Source organism: Cottoperca gobio, chromosome 14 (genome assembly GCF_900634415.1).
Source record: "Cottoperca gobio chromosome 14, fCotGob3.1, whole genome shotgun sequence".
Classification (NCBI taxonomy): Eukaryota; Metazoa; Chordata; class Actinopteri; order Perciformes; family Bovichtidae; genus Cottoperca; species Cottoperca gobio.
This window is the reverse complement of record NC_041368.1, coordinates 3,624,533-3,651,597: the sequence shown is the minus strand read 5'-3', so window position 1 is coordinate 3,651,597 and position 27,065 is coordinate 3,624,533. Positions and strand designations below refer to the sequence as shown.

At 39.9% G+C, this 27,065-nt stretch overlaps 2 protein-coding genes across 6 annotated transcripts in view; one reads left to right on the top strand and one right to left on the bottom strand.

Moving 5' to 3' along the window:
- Positions 1-19,385, top strand: pcp4a (Purkinje cell protein 4a). 2 transcript variants are annotated; one of them, XM_029448424.1, is made up of 4 exons: positions 1-118; positions 13,800-13,851; positions 17,204-17,236; positions 18,505-19,385. In XM_029448424.1, exons 1-4 carry the CDS (start codon positions 110-112, stop codon positions 18,636-18,638), a joined length of 228 nt encoding a protein of 75 aa, XP_029304284.1. In that variant the 5' UTR covers positions 1-109; the 3' UTR covers positions 18,639-19,385. The 2 variants fall into 2 exon arrangements, with proteins under 2 accessions (XP_029304284.1, XP_029304285.1); XM_029448425.1 differs by lacking the exon at positions 17,204-17,236 and having other exon boundaries at positions 23-118.
- A 2,988-nt stretch (positions 19,386-22,373) lies between these two features.
- The window catches only part of dscama (Down syndrome cell adhesion molecule a), a 91,543-nt gene continuing 86,851 nt past the window's right edge, over positions 22,374-27,065 (bottom strand). For 2 of the 4 annotated variants that reach the window (XM_029448306.1, XM_029448308.1), the window contains exons 29-33: positions 26,840-26,955; positions 26,606-26,764; positions 25,603-25,800; positions 25,153-25,455; positions 22,374-24,360 (exon numbers count right to left, since the gene is read on the bottom strand). In XM_029448306.1, the coding sequence (XP_029304166.1) occupies positions 23,981-24,360; positions 25,153-25,455; positions 25,603-25,800; positions 26,606-26,764; positions 26,840-26,955 (1,156 nt within the window). In that variant the 3' untranslated portion in view covers positions 22,374-23,980. The remainder of the gene's footprint in view (positions 24,361-25,152; positions 25,456-25,602; positions 25,801-26,605; positions 26,765-26,839; positions 26,956-27,065) is intronic. The other 2 variants (XM_029448307.1, XM_029448309.1) reach the window with 2 other exon arrangements.

Here is a 27,065-nt window from a genome sequence, read left to right as displayed (position 1 = left end):
TAGATCTGGAGAGGAGGAGGGACATGTGCTGAGCAGAGCGGCTATAAGAGCAGCAGCAGCAGCTCAGTCACACATCACTGGGAGACACAGAAACACACACAGCGCAGCCATGAGTGAGGTAGGTGCTTCTCTATTCATCTTATTCTCCACTTGTCCGGCAGAGACGGAGGACATTCTAAACGTCGCGTTTAATTGAAACAACCTGGACTTTTGATAGCATAATCTTTCATTTGGTCTGTATAGTCGTGAAATGCAATATTGCATGACCAAACGATCGCAGTAACCGTTTCTTTAATAATATGTGTTTTGTGCCATTGGACCGTAAAATCAAACTTGACAGTTACCCTCTGTGCACACGTCAGTTATTCCTTGTGTTGTTCATGATGGTGACTGAGACACACATTAAGGAGGGTCAAATCTCAACTTCAAATGACGGTCAGCATGTGACATTAGATACATCATTGTTGTGAAATTTAGTTGAACAAAGTTTAGTTTGAAAAGTATGAACACATGAGGGGTGAAGCAGAGGCAAATTGACCTACACAGTTAGTCTTTGCATCATTTCATGGGGCTGAGCCGTTACTACTTGTCTGTGGACTTCAGAGAGGGGGAGAGATTTTGAAAACGTCAGAGTGGAGATTATAAAGGACCCCAGCAAGAGTCTTCTCTGAAAGACAATTCACTGGCAGCACGTCCTCTGCTGAATTATTCAAGGCTTGCTAGTAACTCAGAGAAATAAAACATTCTCACAGTGTGTACGGGGAGCTGGCTCCAATACGACCTGTTATTATCACAAGTTCCCCCCAAGGAACTGAAAGCACATCATACACAGTAAGTCTGCTCTTAACCCACCCTACCCACATTTTAAATGACAAGGATCCTCTGAATTAACCGATGTAAGAAATACTTATTTCTTCAGTATTAGTTATGTAATTAATAAGTTAGTAAGAAAGAAAACGGATTATTTTTGGAAAGTTACAGTTAATTAGCATATTGTGTAAAAGAAAAATAGACCGAGCACATGAGGAAAAGTGTGTGCGTCCTTCAAACTGATGGACAGAGTGTGTTAGTGCGTGCTACTTTAAATTAGAAGACATGGCAGGAATGGTATCCATCTGTTAACACGGCTTAGGCTGCAATTGTAAAATGGACTTTTGAGCTTTTACACTACATGCCAACATTTACCCATTTTACGCACACATTCATACACTGATGGCAGGGCTGCACACAAGGTTTTAAAAAAAGCATTATTCAAAACAAAAACATAAAACAATGACATGAAGCCATCAACACATGTATTGAAAACAAATTGTAATGATAGAATAAAGCTCTGTGAGATGAGATGAGAACAGTAGCTCTGGGGTATGCGGGGACGCCAGTTGGTAGGATGAGAATTAATCTGTATCCTGCTGTACATGTTGGATGGAACCTTCATTAGCGACAGGAAAAGTGTTGGACAGTCCTCACTAACATATCATTCAGTAAAATAAGTTGTATTTGTTTGTGTGTAAACTGATATGAACACCACCTGCCATTTCAATTCCTATAAATCTTTTAATGGCGACTTGTCATGTCTTTTTGTACTCTGTCACACACATGATAGTCATGGGACTGACTTCTCCCCTACCCTCTGGTGTACTGCAGCTACAGAGTGAAGTCTTATGAATAAGACATTACACAAAGGAAAACTAAGGAACTTCAGTTGCATCTCATGTCAGCAATAGATTCATATAAACCAATGGCAGGTTCTTTTTACCTCCACACTGCACCGCTCTGCCTTACCTTTCTCCAGCTCAGACTCACACAAAGTTAGAACAGTACCTCGCTGCTTATTAGCATGGTCGGCACTCTCACCAGTAGCAGAGGAGATGGAGCCTGACAGATGTCACTTTGTACTGAAACTGTCCAGTTTGGAGCATTGTCAAGACAAAAGAGAGAAATGTTGCTTAATTACCTCTCCCTGCCTGCCTTCAAAGCCTGAGCAATGACTCAGTCTCTGTGTCATATACAAATATAGCAGCTTGTTTCTTTAGAGGCACTTGAACATTGATAATATCTCTTGCAAGTACAGGCAGTATATTATTTATAACCCCTTCTACAAAAGCCCACAGCCATGTTGCATTGTAACTGTATTACAACAACCCACTCAATCCAAACTGCGTCACAGCCAGAGAGATAAGATATGGAAAATCACACACTTTGTAGTTGCTATTCAAATCAATAGTATTGTCAAATGAACTGTTATATTGTGCTAGGATGTGAAGAAATTATGAAATCATGGAGACTGAAATGGACATATTGGAATTGTGCGCTCAGGTTCAGCACAGGAAGTGTATACCTATTTTTATAATAAATGATCTACCACGCCCCTTTAATTTATGATCAAGTGGACTTTTATATTTATATATATTTTTATATCATAATAACCAGGTCATGACAATATTATGCTGAAGCTATGTTTTGTAAAACAGATTGTTTTAGTTTTTATAGCGAATCAGCGGAAGGAGAAACGCCTCAAGTTACTGTCTGATAATTCCTCTTATTGTGTCTATGAGAAGCTCTACTAACGCATTATTCAACAGAACTACGTGAACATGAACGCGATACGAGTGGGAAATATACAATAAGAAATAACTGTGACAGCGCGTGCAGTGACATTGACCTGAACAGCTGATTTCAGCGCCACAGTAACAGGCGGGACAAACTAACAAGGCTTTTTAAACAAAGAAACTAATCATTTATTGTATCATACATCAGCACAAATGAACAATACAGTGATAATACTGATCATTTTGATAATTGTGATAGTTGTCAATCAAATTGTGTCTTTTATGGAAATGTAGTGTGAGGATGAAATCAGCTCAAATACACAGTATGAAACATATTTTGCTTGCAAATTAAACCCTTTAAAAAACTGTCTTGCTCTACTTTTATGCATTTATTGAAACACATAAAACAGTGTTTAGAAGATAATGTTTCATAGCGTAACAGCGAGCTCACTCCTGTTTCGGTCACACAGACAGTTTATATAAGTAGCCTTTTTTTGCGATTTGGTCAGCAGTGATACTGAATCACATGCAGGCTGAGACATGGTCCCTCTGGCAGGGGCCCACGAAATCATTTGAGATAAAGTTGTGCTGTATCATTAAAAATTGCATATCCACAGATAGGGACCGTTTGCACCAAAAGTTGGAGTACTTACTGAAATTCAGCTTTAGACTGGTAAGTTTAAATGTCAGGATTTATTAGGACTCTGTCAGTCTTTCTACTTTTAATTTTCTGAAAGATTGAACGGGATCAATAACATGAAAAGTAAAAATGATGTCAAGTTGAGTATTAACATCATTCAAATTGTAATGTGTTTCTGTTTATCACTATGAAACAGGTCTGAAGTATTTAGGTTGAAGTTTTAGAATACAAATCAAATATATCCGATAGCATCCAATAGTACAAATGGTAGTGAAGATGAATCAGTGTTATGATGAGTACAGTACTTGAGTAAATGTACTTCGTTACATTCCACCACTGAAAATCAGGGTTTATGCTGTTAAAGATATGTGATTCATAACCTTTAACAACTGAGGATCCGCAAACATTATTGAAGTTCCAGCAACTAGAGCAGGGGTAGCCAACGGTGCCGCAGAGCATGTTCTAAAAATAGCTAGTCTAAAATTTGTATTTAATTGTTTTGCTGTTTTCATTTATTTATAAATAACACTTGAATTATTAAGTGTAATTTAACATTTACAATGACAACATTGAATATAGAATTTAAAAAACCATAATGTTTTATGTATATATGAACTCTGACCCTGTAGGCAAGCTAAATCTCCATTTCCCTTCTTCCTGAGACAAGCTAGCGGGAGCAGCTACGATGGGGCGCTAGGTGCGTTTTTTTACGCTAAACATGGCAGAAAAGCGAAAGAAAACTAACTATTTTCATAATGATTGGGAGGAAGAATTATATTTTACAACAGCGAAAGAAAAGTGTGTATGTCTCATTTGCGGGGCGACGGCAAAGCGGCACATTGTGGAGACACTTCTGTACGTGTCACAGAAGCTACCATGCTAACTACCATGCTAACTACCACCTGCAGCACTGCGGGCAGAACAAGCCAGGAGTTAAAGGCAGCTTTGGACAGCAGCATCTCTTTTCACGAGGCCGGTGAACAAGTCACAGAAAGCATCGGAAGCTTCATTTATAGCTGCACATTTTAAATAAAGAACAAGAAAGCCTTTTCGGACGGAGAGGTCTTGGAAGATGCAATGATGTTTATTGAAAACACTGTTCAAAGACATGAAGAAAGATTCCGATGTCATCTCCTCTCTCTCCGATGTTACAAAGTTAGTGTTTTGTACAGACAGGATATGATTTGAAGATGCGACGGTTTGTAATTTGTGATACTTTGTGCAATAAATATATTTATTAAAATATCAGAGATGTGATAACTCTGACTTTCAAATGTTGAAATAGATTGAGAACATAAATAAAAATGTTGCATGTTATTATTATTATTGATGATAATATTATCATTAAAGGTGAACCGTGCAACTATGTTATTCAGGAAGTTTGAATCAAACAAGTAGCTGTTGGGTTTTGAGCCCAAAGGGCGCTGAGATAGTCTTTCAATTGAATCCAGTAAACTTCTAGTTGATCAAGATACTTATTTATTTAAAGTGATGGTGACAGCAATGTCAAAAAATACCCTCAGCCGAGGACACTTTCACACACCAAGTCCACAGTCCGAATCAATAAAGAGCCAGTTAGCTGTCTGTTGGTGAAAGTGAAAAGTGGTACAAAAACATCATAAACATTTTGCTATATTCTCTACAGAAGGGTGTCGTCGTCCCTCATTGGTCCATGTTGGCGCGGTTATGCCCCTTGGTGGGCCGTCTTGTAGGTGGCGAGATGGAGGTAGACCTGAAACTCTTTGAAGAGAACCTACAGTGCTTCATTCATAACTAATATAGTGCTCATTATACATTTGTGCAGAAATACATGTTGTGCAATAATACATTTAGATTGAGGTGGACGAGTACATGTGATAATCATTAAATGTGACACAATACAATCAGGAGTTTATTTACTTCACATAGCCCTTCGTATTATTCAGTACCCTTGAAGTAGCTCTCCGTATCAAAAAGGTTGGTGACCCCTGAACTAGTGTATGTCTGGGTAACATACTGTGTAAACCAGGGGTCGGGAACCTTTTTGGCTGGGAGAGCCATAAAAGCCAAATATTTTTTTTATGTATTTCCTTGAGAGCCATATAAATTTGAATGTAACTTTATGCGTGCATTTTTTAATATAACACGTCTCCGAGTACTAATAGAGGTATCAGTGTTTCATTGAACAGGTGCTCTTTTATTAAATAAACTAAACGCTTACGTTATTTATCTCATTTATGTGCACGTTTCAGTGTTTACTGCACGGGTGTCAAACTCAAGGCAATTATATCCAGCCCGCGAGAAAATATATGTCCGTCATAACTGGCCCGCCGGTTTTGGTAATTAAATCAATGCATGGCACAACCACGGGAAAAGACATTTGAGGAAGAATCTAAATGTGTAAATGAAATGAAAGTTTTTGGAAAGCAAAGGGAAAGACACCACAGATCTCTGGGACGATGTGAGCTGGACTGTTTGTGCGACATAACGAAGCATCTCACTGTTAAACCTGCAGCTTCAGGGCCGTGTGATCACAGACATGTATGATGCAGTGAGAGCTTTCCAAGCTGAGCTGCCTGTGGGAGACTCGGATGCACAAGGAAACTTTGGTCACTACATGTTTCCAAACACTGACAAACATCTCCACCGCTGTGTTCCCGACAGCATTCTGCTGATCAACTGAGAGCATTTGCCGACTTTGCAGCTCAGAAATGAAAACTGAACTGCTCAGCAATCCGTCTGCAGTTGACTAAAATATGTTCCATATCTTTTTGCACTTTATGTTTATCCTGTTCAATAAATGTGGACCGTGTTTGGCCCTCGACGTAGTCCCAGTTTTTAATGTTGGCCCTCTGTGAATGAGTTTGACCCCCCCGGTCTACTGCTTGCTTTGCGCAGTTTCTCCTCTGCTCGGTTTCGCGACGGGCGGGGCTCCGCCCCCTACACCCCTACACCCACACCTACACACACACCTATACACGCACACACATACACACACACACACACGTGTGTAAGTGTGTGCGCTGTGCAGTCTGAGACAGAGCGGAGGAAAGGAGAGGGGAGAACTAAAAACAAATCCGCTGCTAAATGTTTTACTTTAAAATGACACAATATAATTGTTTATTACTTGTTAATCATGTTAAAAAATGTCAGCTCAAAATTGTCTGCGAGCCATATCACGTCATCGAAAGAGCCATATATGGCTCGCGAGCAATAGGTTCCCGACCCCTGGTGTAATCCATGGACCAACCAAAGACACATGACTCTTCAGTGTACTTCAGCTGGTGTATGTGTTTTTATGAAGGAAGCACCAGCTCATGGTGAAACCCTGCAACTGAATGAATGTGCATGTTTACAGTGGAATCTAGACTTGGCTGGCAGCGGGCTGGTCTTGGAGGGGAAATTCTAGGTGGCTGCATCTGTAGCAAGCGACCATCCTTTTAACCCATCTGATGTAACTATTCAAGTTTGCACACTGCCATTAGTGCCTGCTGTTGTTCTGTAACTGTTAGGCTCTCATGACGATCTGTAGACGTACACCTTCTCTGTGTAGGCCTCAGGTTGGTCAACAGGCTCCAGCCAACTGTGTGGTTACACAGATATGTCAGTTCCATTTTTGGGATTTTCAGCAGAAGATAATGATTTCTTCTTTACCCCAATACCAGTGACTCTCACACTAACAATTATATTTTTCTTGATCACCTAGTTTTAATCATCACTTTGTTTGGCCATCAGTGAGAGCACTGGGCTGTGAGGATGTATGTTCTGTATGTAGTTAGCTTATTTTCTAACACATTTTACATTTTCATTGAAAAAGACTCCCTGGCCTGGCTTGCATTACATTGGTGGAAACTTTGGTGGTAATCAAACACAGTTTTAATGATAATCAAAATTTGAAATGGTAATACTAACCGTCTGCAATGTTAACCGTTACATCCATAGTTTAGAATGGTTTGACTTTACATTGACACTATAATGAATTAAATAATTAATTCAGAGAAGTCTTTTCATGTGCACCTCGGTTTAGAGTCCCATCTTAGGTTAACTGAGAATATTTCCTACAACTCCTTAGTCTTCTGTATAAAATCAGTTAAAAAAAGTCCTTATTGAGGAAACCAGACCTTCAATCAATGCACCAACAGTTAAGTGGCGTCTTGCTGTGTCCACCCACACCACTTTAATTACACTGAGAGTGGTGGCTGTGGTTGGCAAAGGGATTTTTTTCATCTCCTAAAGTGGACTACAGCTCTTTTTCTATCAAATGAATGAGATAAAAGTTGCTGATCAATGTAAAAAGGACAACAAGCTGAGATGGGGGAAAAGTGGTCAGAGACGGCTTTCCTTAAAACTCCTTTTTGCTGACTTAACACTGATGAAGTGATTGTGATCCAGAGCCAAGTGGTGATTAGAAAGAAAACGTCTCTGCATCTCTGGAGAAAATGTTCAAATACAATTTTAAGCGTGTTGATTTTATGTGATTCTGCTTATTGACCTGAAATATAAACTTAATCTGACCTTAAAATGACCCTTATCCCACTTTACACAATAAACAGAGATTACATTGTGTGTGTATGACATACACTCTAGTGAGCCAGCTAATTAAAGCAGCTTTTATAGTTGTAATTATAGTTATGTTGTGCAACAGAGAAGTAGCAATGTTGCTTATTCACCTTTTCTATGGAATAGTCATTACAGTTTGATGCTGCTGGATAGGCCATACTCTGCCTAATGCATCCATGTTCTATGGGAACACCATGATGCTATGCCATTAGTTTCACTTGAACAACTCCAGCAGGAAGGCAAACTGTACCTTCCTTACACTGTAATGATGCTATTGTACATGTTCAGGGGAGAGAAGGAAGTTTCCATAGCAGATCTGTTGAGATTAAAAGGAGCATTTACCCAAATTGCAAAAACAACATCTCATCTCACGAGTCCCTACTGGTATCTCGCATGCCTGTGGTTTCTCTTGGATTTCTTCCTCCTCACCAAAGTGAATGGAACCCTTTATGTGGTGCTCACGGAAATGAACACTCATCATTTTTTAAGGCCTGAAAAAGACTTAGTCAGATTTAGGGACAGATTATAGTTTGGAGTAACATAAGCACTTTGTTAAGGTGTGGGAAGCTTGGTTATCATGGTTACAGTAATACATACCTGGTAAAGGTTGAGCAACGTGGTCATGCTTAAAAAAGTGTTGACTTGTGGTAGGACAGGATAATCATAATTACTACGACTATTACAGTTACTAGTTACAGTTTTTCTGGGGAGGAAAGTCTTTTCTAGTGTTATGTAGACAATGGAAAGAGAAAGATTCTGCTAGATTTAGTCATTTTAAATCAATATCAGAATCTAAAAGTGAAACCAGCACTATCTGCATGTCTAGATAACACTAGAGGGGAAATATACAGTATGTTTTGTAATTTGGATGATTTCATCGATCAGACATTAGTGATTTCTGCACTGAGCCTCTGTCCTGTCCTTGATTAATCTCTGATCACTTCATAACATGCAAACACTTTGAATTGAACTATTTGAGTAGCTAATTATGATGCCAAAGGCAAGTCTTGTTAAACTTGTGTCTGGCTGCTAATGCACTGTGCAAAGGCCTAGAGAAGATATGTGAAGGATCCCATGACCAACGCTGTTATGTAGAGTTGTTTCCTCTCTCACGTCTTTAGTCTTAGTTTGAACGAGGTCTTTGTTTTAACAAATGTTTTACATCACTTATAAAAATAGTTCTATTTTAAACTTGGTTGTACCTGCGCTGTAAATATCTCAGTGTGACATCATGTCTTCTACAGTGTTACATCATCAAATATAGGCAAGTTTCTGTTCATCTCCAAAAGCTGTTTAACTGTTTGTAAGTTGGCTTGGGTGGTTTTAACAGAAAGGTCAGGCTAAACACAGTATACTCCACCCTCATCTCGCTTGTTCAGTCAATCAGCGATGTCACTCTTCTGTGTTGACATCCTTGTGTCCAGTCTGCCGGTGGCGAAGCTGTTAAGGAGTTATAGTTGTGCTGGGATGACCTAGTTTTTCTGTCTCCTAGTTAAATTGTTAATAGATCTTGAGTGCAGCATGGAGTCTCTCTGGGGAGCCTGAGCTGCCACAAGAACCAAAAATAGCCCCCCACACACTGGGAAGGTGATTTATTTATTTCACCAATTTCCTCCATGTCCACACCAACCCTTTTTTATAAACATACTGTATATGGGCACGACGTAAGGAAGCAGAAAGCACTCGCACAACTCATCCTGACTGGATGTGAATGTGAGCCTTTGCTGATAATGAAAAAGCATCTGACAGCTGTAGATAATTCATTTGTATGGATGCACTCTGCACCAAAAGCGGAGACGGTGATACCAAGTATCCGATTAATATTTTAATGTAATGAAATTAACCCAAAAGCATGTCCTTTATTTCAATTTCTTCAAATCCCTGAGGATCATTTTAAAGGACAGATACTCAAGATATGCAGTCTACAGCACAGCACATAATGTACTCATACAACCTACAGCCATGTTTCTTGTGTTTCTAAGTGTGGGCTGTAAGGACTGGTGCTGATATGGACACTGAGCATATATCTGAGTGTGGCACAATGCTCACATGAGACAGAGGTTATTATAAAAACATTCCTAGATTTTGATCCAGTATCTCAAGGATTTGTGTTTATCAAGCTTTGCAAATTGTTAGTCAACCATGGCAGACAGAGCCATATGTGGCACGTACGCTGTACAGAAGGACATCATCATTAGCAATGTAATTATCATCACTGCCATCCATTTGTCAGGCTCGGAGCAGGCAAACACTGCGGTTCCTCCGCGAGGACTCTGACAGCACGCCATCTCTGCACAAGCTGTGCACCAGCTCAGACATCAGCCAGCAATACTGTGGGGTTCAGCTTAGCTCGCCACATTATTGGCACTGAAGGCATCCTCCGTCCAGCTTCCTAATGAGAAGCTGTGCTGTTTGGCCTGAGAGAGTGTCTTTAGCTTTGGATCAGTTTTTTGCTGCAGTCTAGTCTAGAAATCTTTTAGATTTTCCTGATCTAAATATGTGCATTTTAATATGTTTGGAGAACATATAACAATAGATTTAAAACTATGTCAACGGGCATCACGTTTTCTCCTCTGTCCCGTTTCTCTTCACTTCCTAAAGCTCAGCTTTGATTGACAGTCTTTTAATTTTCATCTGTCACAGTTTGTAATGTACATCTTATATATATATATATATATATATATATATATGTATATATATGTATATATACTATATATAAATATATATAGTATATATATATATATATATATATATATATATATATATATACTATATATATAGTATATATATTATATATATACTATATATATATATATATATACTATATATAGTATATATATATATGTACATACTATATATATATATATATATATATATATATATATATATATTATATATATATATATATATATATATATATATATATATATACTAAATATACATCAATGACTAAGAGTTGGCCTTAGCTTTTGCTTTTTCAGTGCTTTGATTGTTTTGTTACACTCTGCACGTTGTCTCTGTACCTCAGCCGATAGAAAAAGATGTAACATTCCCAGGAGACAGACTTTGTCATACTAGACCAGGAAAGTAAATTCATCTTTTTATTTTATTTTATTATTTACACTGTTTTTTAAGAAGACTGGTCTCGGAAAAGGTTACATGCCTCAACAAAGAAAGACAGTGATATGTATTTATTTACACTGAGATATTGTTCTTAATTTATGGAGAACATGCAAAGAAAAAGCTTCCTGCCAGGGAGGAGAGACGGTGACAGTCTGTCAGAAGTTCAGAGGCTGTGCTGAGCTTTGTACCAGGGAATCATTCAGCTGTCATATCAGTGTGTTTGATTTAAAGTCTCACTAAAAAGGCAAACGTCAGCAAAGCTGCACCTGCTCCTCTACTGTTTTCTCTCTTTTACCTTTTCAGATTCCTATTGTTAACCCTCATCCTACCAACGGGCCTCTCCGCACACCCCGCACACCCCAAGCAATCTATTCAATACATTTTCCCATTTTAATCACATTACATTACATTACAGTTCATTTAGCTGACGCTTTTGTCCAAAGCGACGTACAATAAGTGCAAACAATCATGAGGATACAACTCCGAACAGCAAGACTCTTACAAGTACATTATCTTCAAATAGGTTCACTCCTTTAAGTGCAGAACAACAGCTTCAAATAAGCCAAACCAATAAGTATGGATGTGTAAATATATAAATATAATGTGCAACATTTTTATTTTTCTTCTTCATTGGCCTGAGTGCAGTCGATGGTGCATGATGACTTCATGTCATTGTTTTATGCTTCCTGTTTTTGTTTGTGGTTTAAAACAACTATATATATATATATATATATATATATATATATATATATATATAATATGTATTCAAAAGCACCAAATTGCAGTTTTAATATAAAAGTAGATACAATGTTTGCCATGGGTTCTAATTTAAATCACCACACACGCTCAGGGGGGAGGGGCACTCTGTCAGACATTTGTAACTTTCCTAAAATAGTAATAGTCTTTTTTCTTTTCTTCAGGTGACATTTATAACATAACTTATAATGTTTTGAGAAGAAATAAGTGAACATGTTGAACATGTTGCTACGATGGTTGTTTCTTCCAGCAGTTTATTCCTTGTATGTTAAATATGTTGGTTTGATGAGGGTTAAAAACGCTGCTGGCAAACAGAGCGACAAAACCTCCTCAACTGCTAGAAGTGAGCGAGTGATGGGAGACAAGCAGCGCCAAGCTTGAGCAAACGATGGGCCATGACAAACATCTCATTTGAAATTCACCGCTTGTGAAAATCCTCATCTGAATTTGTATGCTAACACTCCCTTTATTCTCGCTGTTCCCTCCATGTTTATCAGGCACTTTAAAGCTTATGTGCTGAAATAAGTCAGAACCAGCCTTCACTGGACTGGAATAATTTAGCGGAAAAGGGAATAGTGTTGGGAAGATGTGCTAATGTGTGGAGCGTTATCCCATTGTGCAATAGTAGTTGTGTAAGCTCTGACTGTATCCAGGCAGAAAGAGACAAAGGAGAGAGAGAGAGAGGATGATGATGATGATGATGATGATGATGATGATGATGATGATGATGATATAAGTACTGTATAGGATAGAAAGGAAGACAAAGAGCAGTGTTTGTGAGAGGATCACATTGTTGCTTTTGAGGTTTGAGGTAACAGTGTGGCGTGCCTGATAGAGAGACTGTCTTACTCAGGATACTTTGATCACAACACACCGCAGACAAGATTTAACACCCTCAAGAAGTCTACACATTTCTATTGCTGAAATGGGACCTTATATGTAATAAGTCTAACTCTGAACATGGATTAGCTTCTCCTCCATCTGTCTATAGTATGACAATCCTAGTTGAAGCTATGAGCAGAGACACAAAGGATAGAAAAAGGAGAAAACTAAAGAGTAAACGGTGAAAGGAAAATGGAGCATCCTAAAGCTGTGAGCTGCAGCTGGTTATTGAATTCAGTTTATAGCTTATCCATCTTCATTTTTCGATATTGTACTGCACCGAGACAATCACTCAGGCATTATTGTTGCCCTGCTCCCGGACGTCTGGCTGCTTGCTTGTGTCCTGGTGGGTGGAGATGTGAATACCAGAGCACAATCAAGCAGATGAGAGTCAGCGTGGTGCTGCGAATCACTTTGAGTTCGACGTGTAGAAAAGGAAAAGAGATGGCCATGCAGCCAAACACATCAGAGGAAGATGTCAGATTTCTTATGCCCGTTTTATTTTGCTTTCTTCCCACAAGAGTCACATTTATTCCCCCGTACGATTGCTTATGTTGTCCTACTGCTGTGTTTTTAATGTTATGTATGTCTTTGTATTTTCTGCACACTGAGACAGAGTGGCACTCTGAATCTCGTTGTACTTTTTGTATAATGACAATAAAAGGCTTTAACTTAATACATCAAAACTTCAGGATTTGAAGTTCATTTAAAGCTCAGGATTAATAATTCAGGCTGAGCTTGGCGAGATGGAGAGGTGATCTTTGCTGGGAAGATGAATGAGTGAAATACAATGTGCTCTAAATCAAATCACACTCCTTATCTGTATGTATGGATAACAGTGATATTTGAAAAAACAGGATGTTAGTTGAGTAATACACACACTGTAATGCCTGTGAGTGCATCTTGTGATATTGCTTGTCGGTGGAGAACAGTCAGAAGCTGTTAGCCGGCAGAAACATGGATTATAGATCAACATATCTCATACAGAGCCAAGGTCGTCCTGCAACATGTTCAGTGGGACTGTGTGACCCTAATTTCCTACGATAATCGGTAGTGTAAGAATGTAAGAAATGTGTTAAATCGTGTTGTGTTATTAACAAAAATCTTGGAATTTTAATGTGAAATTTACTGCAAATGAGCATTTTGTGGAATAAATATATTATAGAAATGTAATAGGAAAATAGGAAATAGGATACGAAGAAAGTTTTTAGTATTCCCCTATCGACACAGTGTGTTCATAATCCTTTATCATAAAATAAAAAAAGCAAGAAAAGAAAAGATGATCACATTTTTCTCTGTTTTCTTTGCAGAGACAAGCTTCTGGAGCAATGACTGGGAAAAGCAAACCATCTGCTGGCCAAGGTATTTCATCATGATCAATCTGAAAAGTACAACCATGCAGAAATACAGAACATTGCAAAAGTGCTGTTTTCACCAGAACTTGAAAGGTGCATTGACCGCATCTAATTTACATATAGCAATAGAACAACTTACACTAGTTTTGTCCTTTTGTTGACAGTTTAATTGTAATATTAGCATAGTCAGGTTAATTGCACACAGTAAAATAAAACCCAAAATGACACAATCACTATCAGCCCCGGGCCACACTACTACCTCGCTGAACTACTGCGGTGTCCACACAGGCAGCGTGTCTGCAGCGCTGCTGCTACTGCTGCTGCTGCAGACACGCTGCTGCTGCCAGCCCTGTCTCTCTGCATTGAGTCTGCCTGTCACTATGGCCATCAATACAATAATGTTCTATTTCATTATAAATGTCATTCTTATTTATTTTAGACAGAAAAAGGTTAAGAAGCGTGTGGTCATTTGTAAAATAAAAAATAATAAATGAAACAATTAAAAGCTGGATTTATGGAGCATTGCAAGTCACTGCATTTTCTGCAAAACTGTCCTGAAAATAGTGTTGTGTTAACAAATCAAGGGATTCTATCCACAGCAAAATGCTAGGGTGCTTTTATTTTGAAATGGATAAATGTAATAAATATTTACTTTTCTTTCTTGTCTGTGACATATTCTACAGATATGACACTGACACTGCAACATTGTGTTTCCTCAAGTGTTCATTTTGATCATTTTCACTGTCTATTTGCTGTTTATTTGCTGTAAACCGCGCGCATCATGTGGATTACAATTACATGTAGTGATGGGTCTTTATTATCACCAGCCTTTTCTTATTTGCAATTAGGTTTATCTTGTCTATAATGTTCACATTCATGAATTAATGTCATGACAATGATTTATTTTTTGTTCCTCTGTATGTTTATTAAGTGTGCACCGTCTAATAGTTGGTAAGATGCAATGACGTGTCCGGACCATCTTGAACACCAGACGATACAGCTCAAGGGGCTTATCCTAGTGTTCTGTTTGTTCAAACAGTATACGTACCACACTTATTTTCTTTTTCTAAATATCTTAACGTCCCCATATATACTTTATTTCATAGTAAGATCAGATAGAATTTGACAGAGAAGTTGATTTAAATATCTCTGCTGTGCTTTTATATAAGAAACAACATAACACAGGGGTTATGACGATGGCAGCAATTCACAGGACAGAGACCTACTTTGCAAACTGGGCTACAGTATTGTTGGCATAGTAATAATTCAAACCCCTTGAGTTATAAATGGTAAAACTGGGCTTGCAGTACTTGGCAAGACCCTTTGAAATTCAGAAATGATGTTGACTGCAAAACAAATTGGAGGATGCAAGAACAAAGGCCTGTTTCTACAGAATCTTACGCCAGGTGAGACACATTGAATTCTGGCATTTCCTGTTTCGTTGGCAGAATTAGCAAATGCTAACTAAGCTTTGAAACCCTAACCCTAAGCTATGTTATCATCAATATACATTTAGCAGGTTGTGTTCACGGGGTTTCCTACTTCCTACAACCATGCCAGTAGATGCTGTATTTATTTTAAGTGTGTTTTGCAGTCTGCACATTCACAAGATGAAGTTTCATGGTCTCATATGATACACTGAGGAACCACTGCGTGTAATCTCCTCCACTCCTTGAAGTGAACCTTCTGCTAACACAATGGATGCAGCAGGTTAATAGCAGCACATAAAGCCGCCCGATGCTCGCTGCTCTCTCTGGGGCTGCTGATAACACCGGAGGACCCCGTGCTGAAAAGGATTTCTGTCTCAACTTCTGGGATGATGAAGTGTGATGCAGCTCAGGCTCGGTCTGGAGGGAAACCTTCAGTGCAGTGTTCGGGAAGGATTTTAAGCAGCTTAATTGAATTTTGACGGAGGCATGAATTGCATTCATTTGACATTTGCCCATTTACACACTTTCACACTTTTCTCCTCTTCCATTGTTTTCGTTTTAGTAAAGTTACTCAACTCCAATTCACTCTGATACATGCACAGTTTATTTAAATATAATTATATTTCTATTATATTTAGGTGAGCAATTCTCAACACACTATCACAATATTAAATATCATAGGCCTACCATACAAGCGAGAGGGGGAAAGAAAGAAAACATGTAAGTAAGAACTTCCCCCTGTGCTTCAGATCACTGTCTCACTGGGCAAGAGCTTAGATCTACGTCCAAGGTTTCTTCTGTAAATGGCAGCCCCTGTAAAACTTCCCCCAAAACTGCACGGTAACACTTCAGATTACCACTCATATATTACGTTTTTTGTAAACTGGGTACCTGCTGGCAGGTTCAAGGTTAACACACTTGTGTTTTGAAGGGACCTTGAAATAAATGACACATGGAGGGGCTTTTAATTACTCTGAACTGACGTCTTGTTCCCCAGCAGCAATACAAATGTACACTATGTTGGAAATTAGTACTCCTTATTTATACACTTTACAATGTCATTGTTATTAAATTTGAAAATGCAACACTGTTAACCCCAGTTTTCCTACTTCTAGTCATCTTCCATTGTACTAACATTGTGTCTCTGTATGGGTACCTGGTAAGGATGTTATTGTTACCCTTATATTGTAAATAACTCTAAAAGGAACACATGTAAGTTCCAGCTGTCAGTTTAAATTGGCTGCATGGACTACATTGTATAGTCTTAACGACCACTTTACAACACAAGCCAGCATTCACCCCTTCACACACACATTCACACACTGCTGGTCGAGGCTAACATACAAAAGTGCCACCTGCTCGTCAAACATGTTCATCATATTTATTATGAAGATCCTCTTCACGTCATTTCACAAGTCTGTCAATGGAAAGATGCTTTTTGTCTTGTTGTGGCATCATGTCTGTAAAGAAAATCCATAACTTACTTTACTTACAGGAGCTGACAGTGAGGGAATAAATGTCCATTGTTTGTTAATAACCTGTGGTTCAGTTCACAGTCATTATCCATGTACTCTTAGGTTGCATTAAATCTCACAGGACACAGTTTGAACATGACCTTTCACAAACCTCTTATGGAAATAATCCCATCATTCATTGTGGCGATTTAATTAATTCATGCTGAAACTGTGATGTGCCAGGCTTTTAAAGTGTTACGCTCTCTGTGGTGTGGAGCAGGTGTCATTTAGAGAAGGAATGTGTGTGTGTGTGTGTGTGTGTGTGTGTGTGTGTGTGTGTGTGTGTGTGTGTGTGTGTGTGTGTGTGTGTGTGTGTGTGAGAGAGAGAGAGAGAGACAGAGAGAATGTGTGTAGTCCGGGTCCTGCATTCATGAAATATGAATTTGTTTTAATTGCCATCAATATGTCATCCAAGGGCTTCAAGGTCAACAAAAGGTTCCATCTAAACGTAAGTAGGACTGGAAAAGTCTCTGATTATGCTAGCAGGTCAGCACAATCATGCTCGGAGCACTGTACTGCATGTCAACTGTGTTGCTCCTTTAAACCACATCCCTACACGCCTTTTCACTCACCACGTCTGCGTTGTGTGTGTGGAGCAGTCATCAGTAGTCTTCACTCACTGTTTGGGCACTTGGTTTTGCTGTATGTGATATTGAACTTTAAATCAGCAGCGTTTCTTTTCCTTCTAATTTCAACGGGGCATGTCTCCTTCTCTTCACACAGATTGTCTGCTATTTATAGAGGGGTGATTAGAAGAGTTTCTCTTCTGTCATAACAGAGCAACATGTTCTCTGTCAGACTGGACAGCAGTTATCCTTCTCTGGTGATATGTGGGCTTTCTGTTCTGCACTTTTATTAAATGTCCGTAAAACCTATTTTCTCTGCATGTTTTATGACTCCATTAGTTGTTTAGTTATGTTTATCTTATATAATTGATCTTTTGTATGCTTCCCTTCCCAGAGTTTACCCTCTCTTTGAATAAACTCCAAACTCAATAACAAAGTCTTAAGTTTCAGCAAAGAGTAGGAGTTATCAGTAGCCCTGTGTGGGACAGTCTCCGCCCCTACGTGGGACACCATGAAGCCCAGGGCAGCAGCTCTGTGCTGCTCTTTAATGCAGGTGGCGGTGTAGATTTCACAAACCAACCAGTCAGTCTCCATCCTTGAAGTCTTTTCTCTTGTAAATACAAAAAAGTAAGTTTCAAAATGGAACATTGACGACACAAGATTTGACAGAGCACAAAACACATTCTGTACTATAGCTAAATACTAAAAACATGCTCACCTGCTCGAGTTTATTATGTTCACCTTCTTTACTTAGTGTGTTAGCATGCTAACATTTGCTAGCTAACACTAAACATAAAGTAACCTACAACTTGGATGGAAATATTAGAGCATCACCCATAGAGTAGATGTGCCTGCTAGGCATGTTGTCATCATAAATAGCATAAAAAGAGTTTGAGTCCAAAGAGGTGCAGCTTAGGTTAATTGTTGACTCTAAATTACCCGTAGGTGTGAATGTGTGATTGACTGTCCTGCTGTACTCCGCCTCTCATCAGCTGATCGGCTCCAGACCCCTGTGACCCTCTCAGGAGAAGCGGGGATGGATGGAGTTTGAGGTTTATGAATCTCCCTCCTGGAGATCAAAAGGTTTCTGACACACATCCTGCCAATTTCTCACCCCCCCCCCCCCCTCTCATCCCTGTCCTCTCCACAGATGAGAAGAACAAGAACAACCTCCCACAGGACTTTGACATCGACATGGACAACCCGGAGACGGAGAAGGCCGCCGTGGCCATCCAGTCACAGTTCAGGAAATTCCAGAAAAAGAAGCAGGATGTGAAGTCATAGAGCGCACACTGTCAGCTGCGTCATCTCTTGATGTGGGCCGGATCTTGCATGTCAATCAAATTGCACCGTCATGAACTGAAAAGGAAAGGTGGGGGTGAGGGTGGGATTCCTGTAGATGGAGGTTGGGGTTGGGATGGTCTGAGGCTAAATAGTGTCTTTGTGAAAGTCTGTGTGTAAATACTAAGTTATCATGACTATTATTTACAAAACAATCATTCTAAATGTGTATTTAAATATTTCCTATAATTGAGCTATTTCTGTTTTTTAACTTCATTGACAATTCACAGTCTGAGCAAGGCGTCGTAATCAAAAGATCTTTCAGCTCTACTGGAGCTCTGTTAATGTCATTTCAAAACAACAACATGCAGTGGCCAGTGCTTTTACGCCGCACAACTGATGCTTTTCAGTCGGATCTGTCCATCTGTGGACATGAACCTCTGAGTTGTGTCTTTGTACAGGCTGTGGATGCTGTGCTCTTGATTTGAATCCAGTTGTGTTTTATTCCTTGTTCGTTTTTTCCAATGTGATTTAAACAATGTCATTGTTCTGTTGACTAACACATGTAAACTGTGCACACACACTTATGCATGCAAGCTTGCACACACACATACAGAGAAATAAATAAAGACATTGGAGTGCAATTTATTTTCCCTTTTACCAAATTCTTCTGGTTAGCCGATGTGACTGCAACGAGTGCTCGTGTCCATTAAATGCAGTAGAACGTATTAAAATGGATTTATTACCATCTATTGTTGTCTTTGTTGACTCTTTTTAAGTAGGCTGTCCCCCTATTAAGCACGGGCAAGGCAGGAAAAGGAGAGCAAATATAATGATCACAGAAAAAGTAATGCAATGTACTGCTGCATTTTACTTCCAATTAACTTCACATAACTAAAACAGAGGCTGCTAACTAGCTAAAGGAGGATGAACACAGATAAAATGATACCTCTGCATTACCTCTGGGAAAATGAAAATACTGCCTAATCCCATCACATTTGTTGTTTTTGGCTCCAAAAAGCTACATTACTGTTATCAGTAATATTACCATTTTCACATTGAAATAAATTACAACATCCATGTTTGCTTATCGGCCAATGGATTTAAAGTCCATTTTTTAACACAGTAGCTTATGACTATGATACTTTTTAGCCACTAACTGTCAAGTCTCAGCTGTCAGCTGTCAGAGTGCCTGGGGCCAGTTTGACAAAGATGGACATGGCTTTACTTTGATCAAACTAATAGTCAGACTTCAGATCGACGTCTAAATTCATCCGTTGTGTCTAGTTCTTGACTACTTAAGTAGGACTAGTGCAGAAAATGTCAGTCTTCTTAGGAAACATTTTACTGGGGTAATTTAGTGAAGAGTGTGAGAATACAAAGGTCCAAGCTGCTGTGGTCTGTTGCTGTGGCAGGGCTCAGTACTTGAGCTAACTCTTCAGGCTGTCCTCACTGCTGTGCATTTCAGGTCTCTGTGCTCTCTAAAAACTCTTTCCCTTCTCAGTACTAGCTCCACAACATTGTTAACAAGACACAAATGATGAGCTCTGCTTTGCTTGTTTTCGTCACTTGGTGCCACTGATCAGCAGGTGTCACTGCTTTGTTACCTTGGAAACATGGCTCTTAGTTCAGAGCTAGTCTGGAGGCCTTTACTTTTGTGAAAATGTCAAGCTTGCATGAGACTGGGCTAACACTGCCGACCAAAACTATAAAAGGGTTTATAATAACTATATACTACAAACATGATGGTCTTCACCTACAAAGCCCTTCACCAACTGGCCCCCCGTACCTTGCAGACTCCCTCTCCCCACCCCCCAGCCTGGCGGACAGAGCTCTCTCCCCCAACACATCAGAGCACTTGAGTCTCTCCAATCCAACTAACAATTGATCCACCACTTTGGTGTCATGTGTTATAGTATGTGTTGGCTGACCTGGTGACCTGGCTGTGTAAGTGCTTCTACTACATGTGTATACAAATGAGTAGGATATTGAACTGGGCCTACAAAGGGTGGCCTGAAGTGCCATGTATAAACTATTGGTTATATAGGGCACCTATTGGTTAAAACAGGTCATATTGAAAGACTTACAATGGGATCATTGTATTATATTATTAAGTGTGGACTCGTTTTTATAAATTAGTATAAAATGCAAGCCTCTTATACTTGTGCCAGTCAATCCTAAACTAGACAATACTAAGCCATTAAAAGAACTATTCGTAGTCATTGATCTCCGTCCTGGATAATTGCTGCACAGTGATTTAGCACATTTTAGCTAGCTCACGTGCATGAGGATTCATGGGTAACAGTTAGACTATCATCAGCGTTGTGTAAATGAAATGGGTCTTTGTGAATCTTGTATTCATGTTATTAATATGTGTCTTTTTAATATAACTTCTTTTAACAGTAATTTGGCGGCAACTTCCCAAAAGTAACCCATGATGCCCTAGTGAAGACTCATGGTCTAGAAGAAAACATTTTCCTTCTTTCAATAAGAAAATTAATGAATTTGATACGAACAAAGCTATCTTTAGATCCAGTAAGCTGCAATCTGTTCAGGAAGGTGCGGAGTTCATTGCTCCAGTTCTGCACTGGGACATGTACATACATCCATGTTTATTACTTTACATTTTCAAAATCATTTCCGCTGCGCTGCCAGTGATATTTCTCAGGCTGATCAGAGGGAAGAATTTAGTTCGCCTGAGCCTTATTTATGACAGCAGTTATTAACCGCCAAGTGTGGCACACTTCCTTTGTTGTGGACTTCAGAGGTGGATGGCAGGCGTAGTTGTCAAGCTGAGTAATGCCCCCTCCTGTTTCCTGATATAAGACCATGGAAGCAATATAGCAGGCAACACTTGAGGCTCAGGCAGGCGCTGCAGGGTGGCAGGTTGGCAAGTCATCAGTGAATAAACCAGTTTAGGAAGGAAGTTCTTTATAATGCTCGAAATGATATAACTACACACTTCACACCTGTGGTTAGATTTTGGAATGAATCTTAATAAGCTATTGGTGTGATTTCTAGAAGTGGTGACATATACATGTACGCTGACTTTATGAAAGGAGAGACACCCACCTATAATGTTCAGAACATTTTATCATTACTTGATGCTGCACATCCAGTGTTTGCCTTCATTTCCCAGAATGCCTTTTGACAGCTACGCTATAAACGGCTGTGACCAAGCACTTGAAAGGGTCATGGCTTTGTGGATATGTAATGTCAGTATAGCTAGCAGGATGTCTATAGCTGTGTAGTTCATATTATATGTTGTGTAAACACACTCAGAACTGCTCAGCATTATTGTGCAGTGTGGATCAATTTATATCTACACCCCATACAAACTACATGTCTCTAGCTCTTCTTCTCTCACGTAAGAGATTATCACTATTACGTGTTTCTAAAATGTATTCTCTTTGAATGTGTTTACTTTAGTATGCGTGTGTCCTTTAAAGAAGTCAAGTTGCTCTAAGCTCACAGAGAGGCAGTTTCTAAATTGCAGGCTTCACACAGCTGATGAAAGTCAATGGAAGAGGATGTATTAGTGAGCAACATAACTCTTTACAACACTGCCACCTGCAGGCACGGAAGCTACAGAGTCCCAGAAGATGAGCTACATTATAATATGTCATTGCAGACTCCCTTTATGATGTCTCACTGCTGTCATGATGGAAATAAGGCAAGGATCGGTGCGTCTGCTTCATCTCCACACCACCATCAGTCACTCATGTCAAACCCGTGGAGGACACTTTGGGGAACAGCCATTTTATTAATCAAATTTGAACTTTGTGTTAGTTTCTCTTTATTCCAGTGCCACCATGGTGAACACTCATGTTAAAAATAAAAAGTGACATTTTTTTCCCGTTAAAATGTATAATCATAATGAAGACAGGTAATCATAGAAGCTAATCATAGAAACTGACATAATGACCTCACAGCATTTTGGATCAAACTCTTCTCCATTCAGTCTAACTCAAAGAAACAGAAAGAACAGAAATGGGCCAGGGTAGACAGGAACAAAAACAGCTTCTTACGTATATCCACTTTTTTTTCTTTTTTTCAGATATTTCCCATAGACATTATAGGTTTGGTTTGAAGGGGGGATTCTGCTGGATTGTCTCACGTTTTTTTTTCCCCTGTAGAGGAGCATCACTGCAATGCAGCAACAGTAAATCTACTGAGGAGAGTGAGAGCCCTGAAGACTCTACCTAGTGCACTGAGAGTAAGGGGATCTATCTGGACACACTTGAGTCGGGGTGTTGTGAAGTGCAAACCATTAGTTCTCTAAACCCTCCCTATTCTAGCTAACATCATTTACCACCCTGGCAAACAAGCAGTGGTAAACTACACCTGAATACATAGCTGGAGTGTGTCCGGCCCTGTAAGTATACTCACAACATAGTTATTTTTCATCATTACAGTACAGTATAGAGCAATAGTTTTCATATACTTTTCATATCTTTTTTCATATTGCACCATCAGAGAATGGGACACAGAGAAAGATCAACAGAGACTCCATTTCCTAATTAAAACGAGATATGTGCAAACATGACTAAGGACTTTATTAACCAAATTAATTCTTCCCTGTAATATCCACAAATAAAAGTGATTTCTCTTTTTATATATATATTTATAGTAATAAGAATAATAAATCTTCACATTGGATCATTTCATAGTGTGACAAAATGCTCGACTGGGCTGTCCAGCCACGATCGTAATCCTCATTGTCTTTTAATTGGTCAGTCCCCATGCATCCATAGGAAATAGATTTTTTTTATTCAAAAAAAGTAACAATTTGAGAGCAGCTGAAAAGTTTGGACTGGTGTCAATTGCTTTCATTCAAAGATTACTCCCGAGTTTCATTCAGTGTTTCAGAAGGATATTCCATAGGAAAAAAATGACTCCAAATCGTCATCTTCCACTCCAGGAAAAAAAAGATGTCCGGGTTCTTATGAAAACATTGTGGTAATGGTGAGAATAGATCATTTGGTAATCAATAATTAATGATCATTAATAGCTGACAACTAACAATTAATAATCACTGATTAATTATAAAGAATTAACAATAATCAAGAATAAATAATGCTCCCTCGTTACTCAATTAGTTTGGCAAAACTCCAGCTGGAGTTGTTTCCGATGAGTGAATTTTTTCTCAAGTGAAACAAAAAAAGAAATACAAACAAGAAATAAAAGAAATCTCTAAAATAAATAAAAGGAGATTAGTAAAAGTGACCCCGCTCTGGAGGGGGGTGGACGTATATACAGAACTGCGTGGTGAAGGTCAGTTTACTGCACTTGAGTGTTAAGTCCAGTGTTAGAGAGTTCTAGTCCCGCCCTAGGTGCCCCTGCTGTTATACCAGCGTGTAGGACTTTGCGTAGGGGTTGTTGCTCTGTTTGAGATGTCCTCGCGAGTCCAGCAGGGACTCTTGGGAGGTGCTGAGCTTGGCGGCCTGGGCCAGCTCTGAGCCCTCTCTGTGGGGGAGCGTGGCTGCAGAGCCAGGCTGCCACTGGGCCACCGGTTCCCTGCTGGCCTGAGGGGCCTCTGTGGGTGTTGGGGGCGCCATGCGAGAGGGCCGCTTCAGTGAGCGACTCTTCTGGGGTTCCAGACAGGCCTGACCCATGGCCGCTCTCTCCCCACTCGCTGTCCCCCTGGATGACCCCGAACAGGACATGCCTCGGTTTAACAGGAAGTCCATGCGCAGGTACGGGGGAAGATGAACCAACTCGCCCCCTGCGGGACAACACACACAGCGCAAAGTTAGGTAAAGGAGAAAGCACATGCACACATTCCTGCCCAACATCATCAATAATTTGTTAACTTAAATGTAAGAATTCAAATAGCATCAAACAGCTGCAGCAAGCTAACCTTCCACTTGGAGCTGACTCCATGTGTTTGTTTTAGAAGACTCACCTTCATGGGTGATGAACAAACAGCTAACAGAGTTTATTCAGTATGATCACACAGACTTGAAGGCTGTCCTCTGACCTCATCTGATTTAACTGACTCATTAGACTTACAATATTACTATGAAATGATTGAAACAAACACTTTCCTCTGAAGAAGATGTTGGATCTACCTCACATGTTATATCTAGCTGTGAGCATGTCTGTGAAGTATTTAGGTTAAAACCTCAATCATACATTTTGATAAAGAAATAAAATGCACTTTATCATTCAGTTTTAACACACCAGACAGAGTTCTTGTGAATGTTTAGTCAGCGGTGTGAAATATTAATCGTCTAATATTTTATAATGTCCTACTGTATTTACTCAGATATCATTTACGATTTCATTGTTGCCAAGTTTCTTTCTTAAAGACTTTGAGCCTAACTCACCTGAAACAGTCATCAGCTGGAATACATTGTGCAACACAGTTAAGGGTTGGACATCAATATTAGAAGTTTATTATATTATTATATTATTGAAGTTTAGGGATTAGTGTTATCAGCACCAGAATGAGGCCAGTTGTAATAAAGGTTAGCATGCTGTCGGGGTTCAGGCCGAGACAGATCTGTGGCCTCACCCGGTCTGTGGGCCTTGGGCACGGCCATGTTCATGACCCGGCTGACGTCCTGAGGCTTGGGCGGGGAAGCAGTGAAGCGGCAGATGCCTGATTCGGACGGTGTGCTGGAGGTCAGGCTGTCGGTGTAGTCGTTGGTTCCTGCCGTCATCTGCTCTGAGGAAGTGTCAGAGATGAAGCATTCGGTGATGGTGAATTTGGCGTGGCGCAGCTGCTCCTCCATCTTGGCGTGCTCATAGGCTCTAGCGAGCTCCTCGTAGGTGGAGGACGCGCTCTCCGTTGACACCATACTGCTCCGTGCTCGGTCTGGACATGGACCGGGGTTAGTGGAGGGATTAGTATCAAGAGTTAGTGCCACAATTGTTGGGATGCAACTTTGTGAGAGTTGTCAGACAACTGATAGTTTCTTGTTGTTAGAGATGACGAGTAGAGTTACACTGAAATGTTGCTTACCTGTGTCCTGAGATGGGCTGACGCTGTAGCTGTCACTTTCCTTATCAACAGAGCCTGCCACTCTGGGGGTGGGCAGCCTCCAGTCAGTGCTGAGAGTGTGGGAGGAGACAGGGGGGTGTGGGCGGTTCAGGGTCCACTGGCTGGCATAGCGGTTGCGAGCAGCTGGGCCGGCTTTGGCTGTGCGGCGGGCTGTAGGGTCTTAGAGTGAGGAGGAGAGCGCAGGGTGTTTATACGGCTCATGCTACTTATTAAACTGCTCATGATAGAATCAGATTTGTTACAAATTCACTGCATCTCACATCAGTTGCCACCAAAATGTCCAATAACCTGCAACTTTATTGTCTTGACTCACATGGAGCTTTTGACAGACATTACTAAAAGCCATGACAAGGCGCACCTTGCACATATATTATCATGTGCGAAATAGAAGAATAAAAGAAACACACAAAAGAAACACACTTCATATCATATCTGGCAGAATGTTAACCATCATATTGTTCCATTTCTCTATTAGAAATTTGACTTCCACTGTAATGGAAGTAAGTTGAAGTCTACGACATTTGAGTCAGTGAACTCGTATTGAATGACTTATTATGTGAATGTAGAATTTTGGCACCTACACCCTGACCTCATCACTCATCACAAGGAAGCATGAAGGTTACTGTTGTAAAGCGCTCACTCATCATGGTATGCTTTACTCCAGGGCTGGTTAGTCATCTCTGACCTGTAGTAACCTCAGTTATTGGTACTTGTTCATTTATAAAGCCATTCTAGGTATAATACTTTGATTACACATAAATCTGACTGTAGTTATAGACGGAGATCACAAGATTTGGTGTGTTGAACTGTACACTGCTCCCATCGCCTGCAATAGTCTTAAACAGAAGCTCCTATAAGAACGATGGAGAAGGTGAAGGCGAAGGTATTTTAATATTTCAACGTGTTAATTGTTGTTATTTCTTCTATCTGATGTGTTATGAAGTTAAAAAAAAAGCTTTCGTACTGGACTTACTGGTTCCTGGTCTGGCATCAGACACATCTACCAGTGGACCGGTGGCCTGGGACAGGGACTGATAGTGGACTGTGTGAGTGACTGTGGAAGACTTCTGTTTCTGGGTCTCTCCGAAGTCGTTATCAGTCAGCAACACAGTGGACCTGTCGTCTGTGGAACAAAAACAAGCTTAGCACTACACTAATCAGGAAACAGTGCAGTTTCTTATACGTCAGCAGACCTTACCAACAGTTTCCATGGTGTCCCTCTCCTCGATCAGGAGCTGGGCTCTGGGGATGTCAATGTGCATGCGGAGCGTCTGCTGTTGTTTATTAATTGGCTCTGCTGGACGTGTGTTTTTACTGCAGAGCACAAAACCAAAAAACAACTTAATTATCAGAAACTCTTGTCATGAGGAATCCTCCTCAGTTGACTGCTGTTTGCACACGGAGTTACTTGATAATGGCTGAGC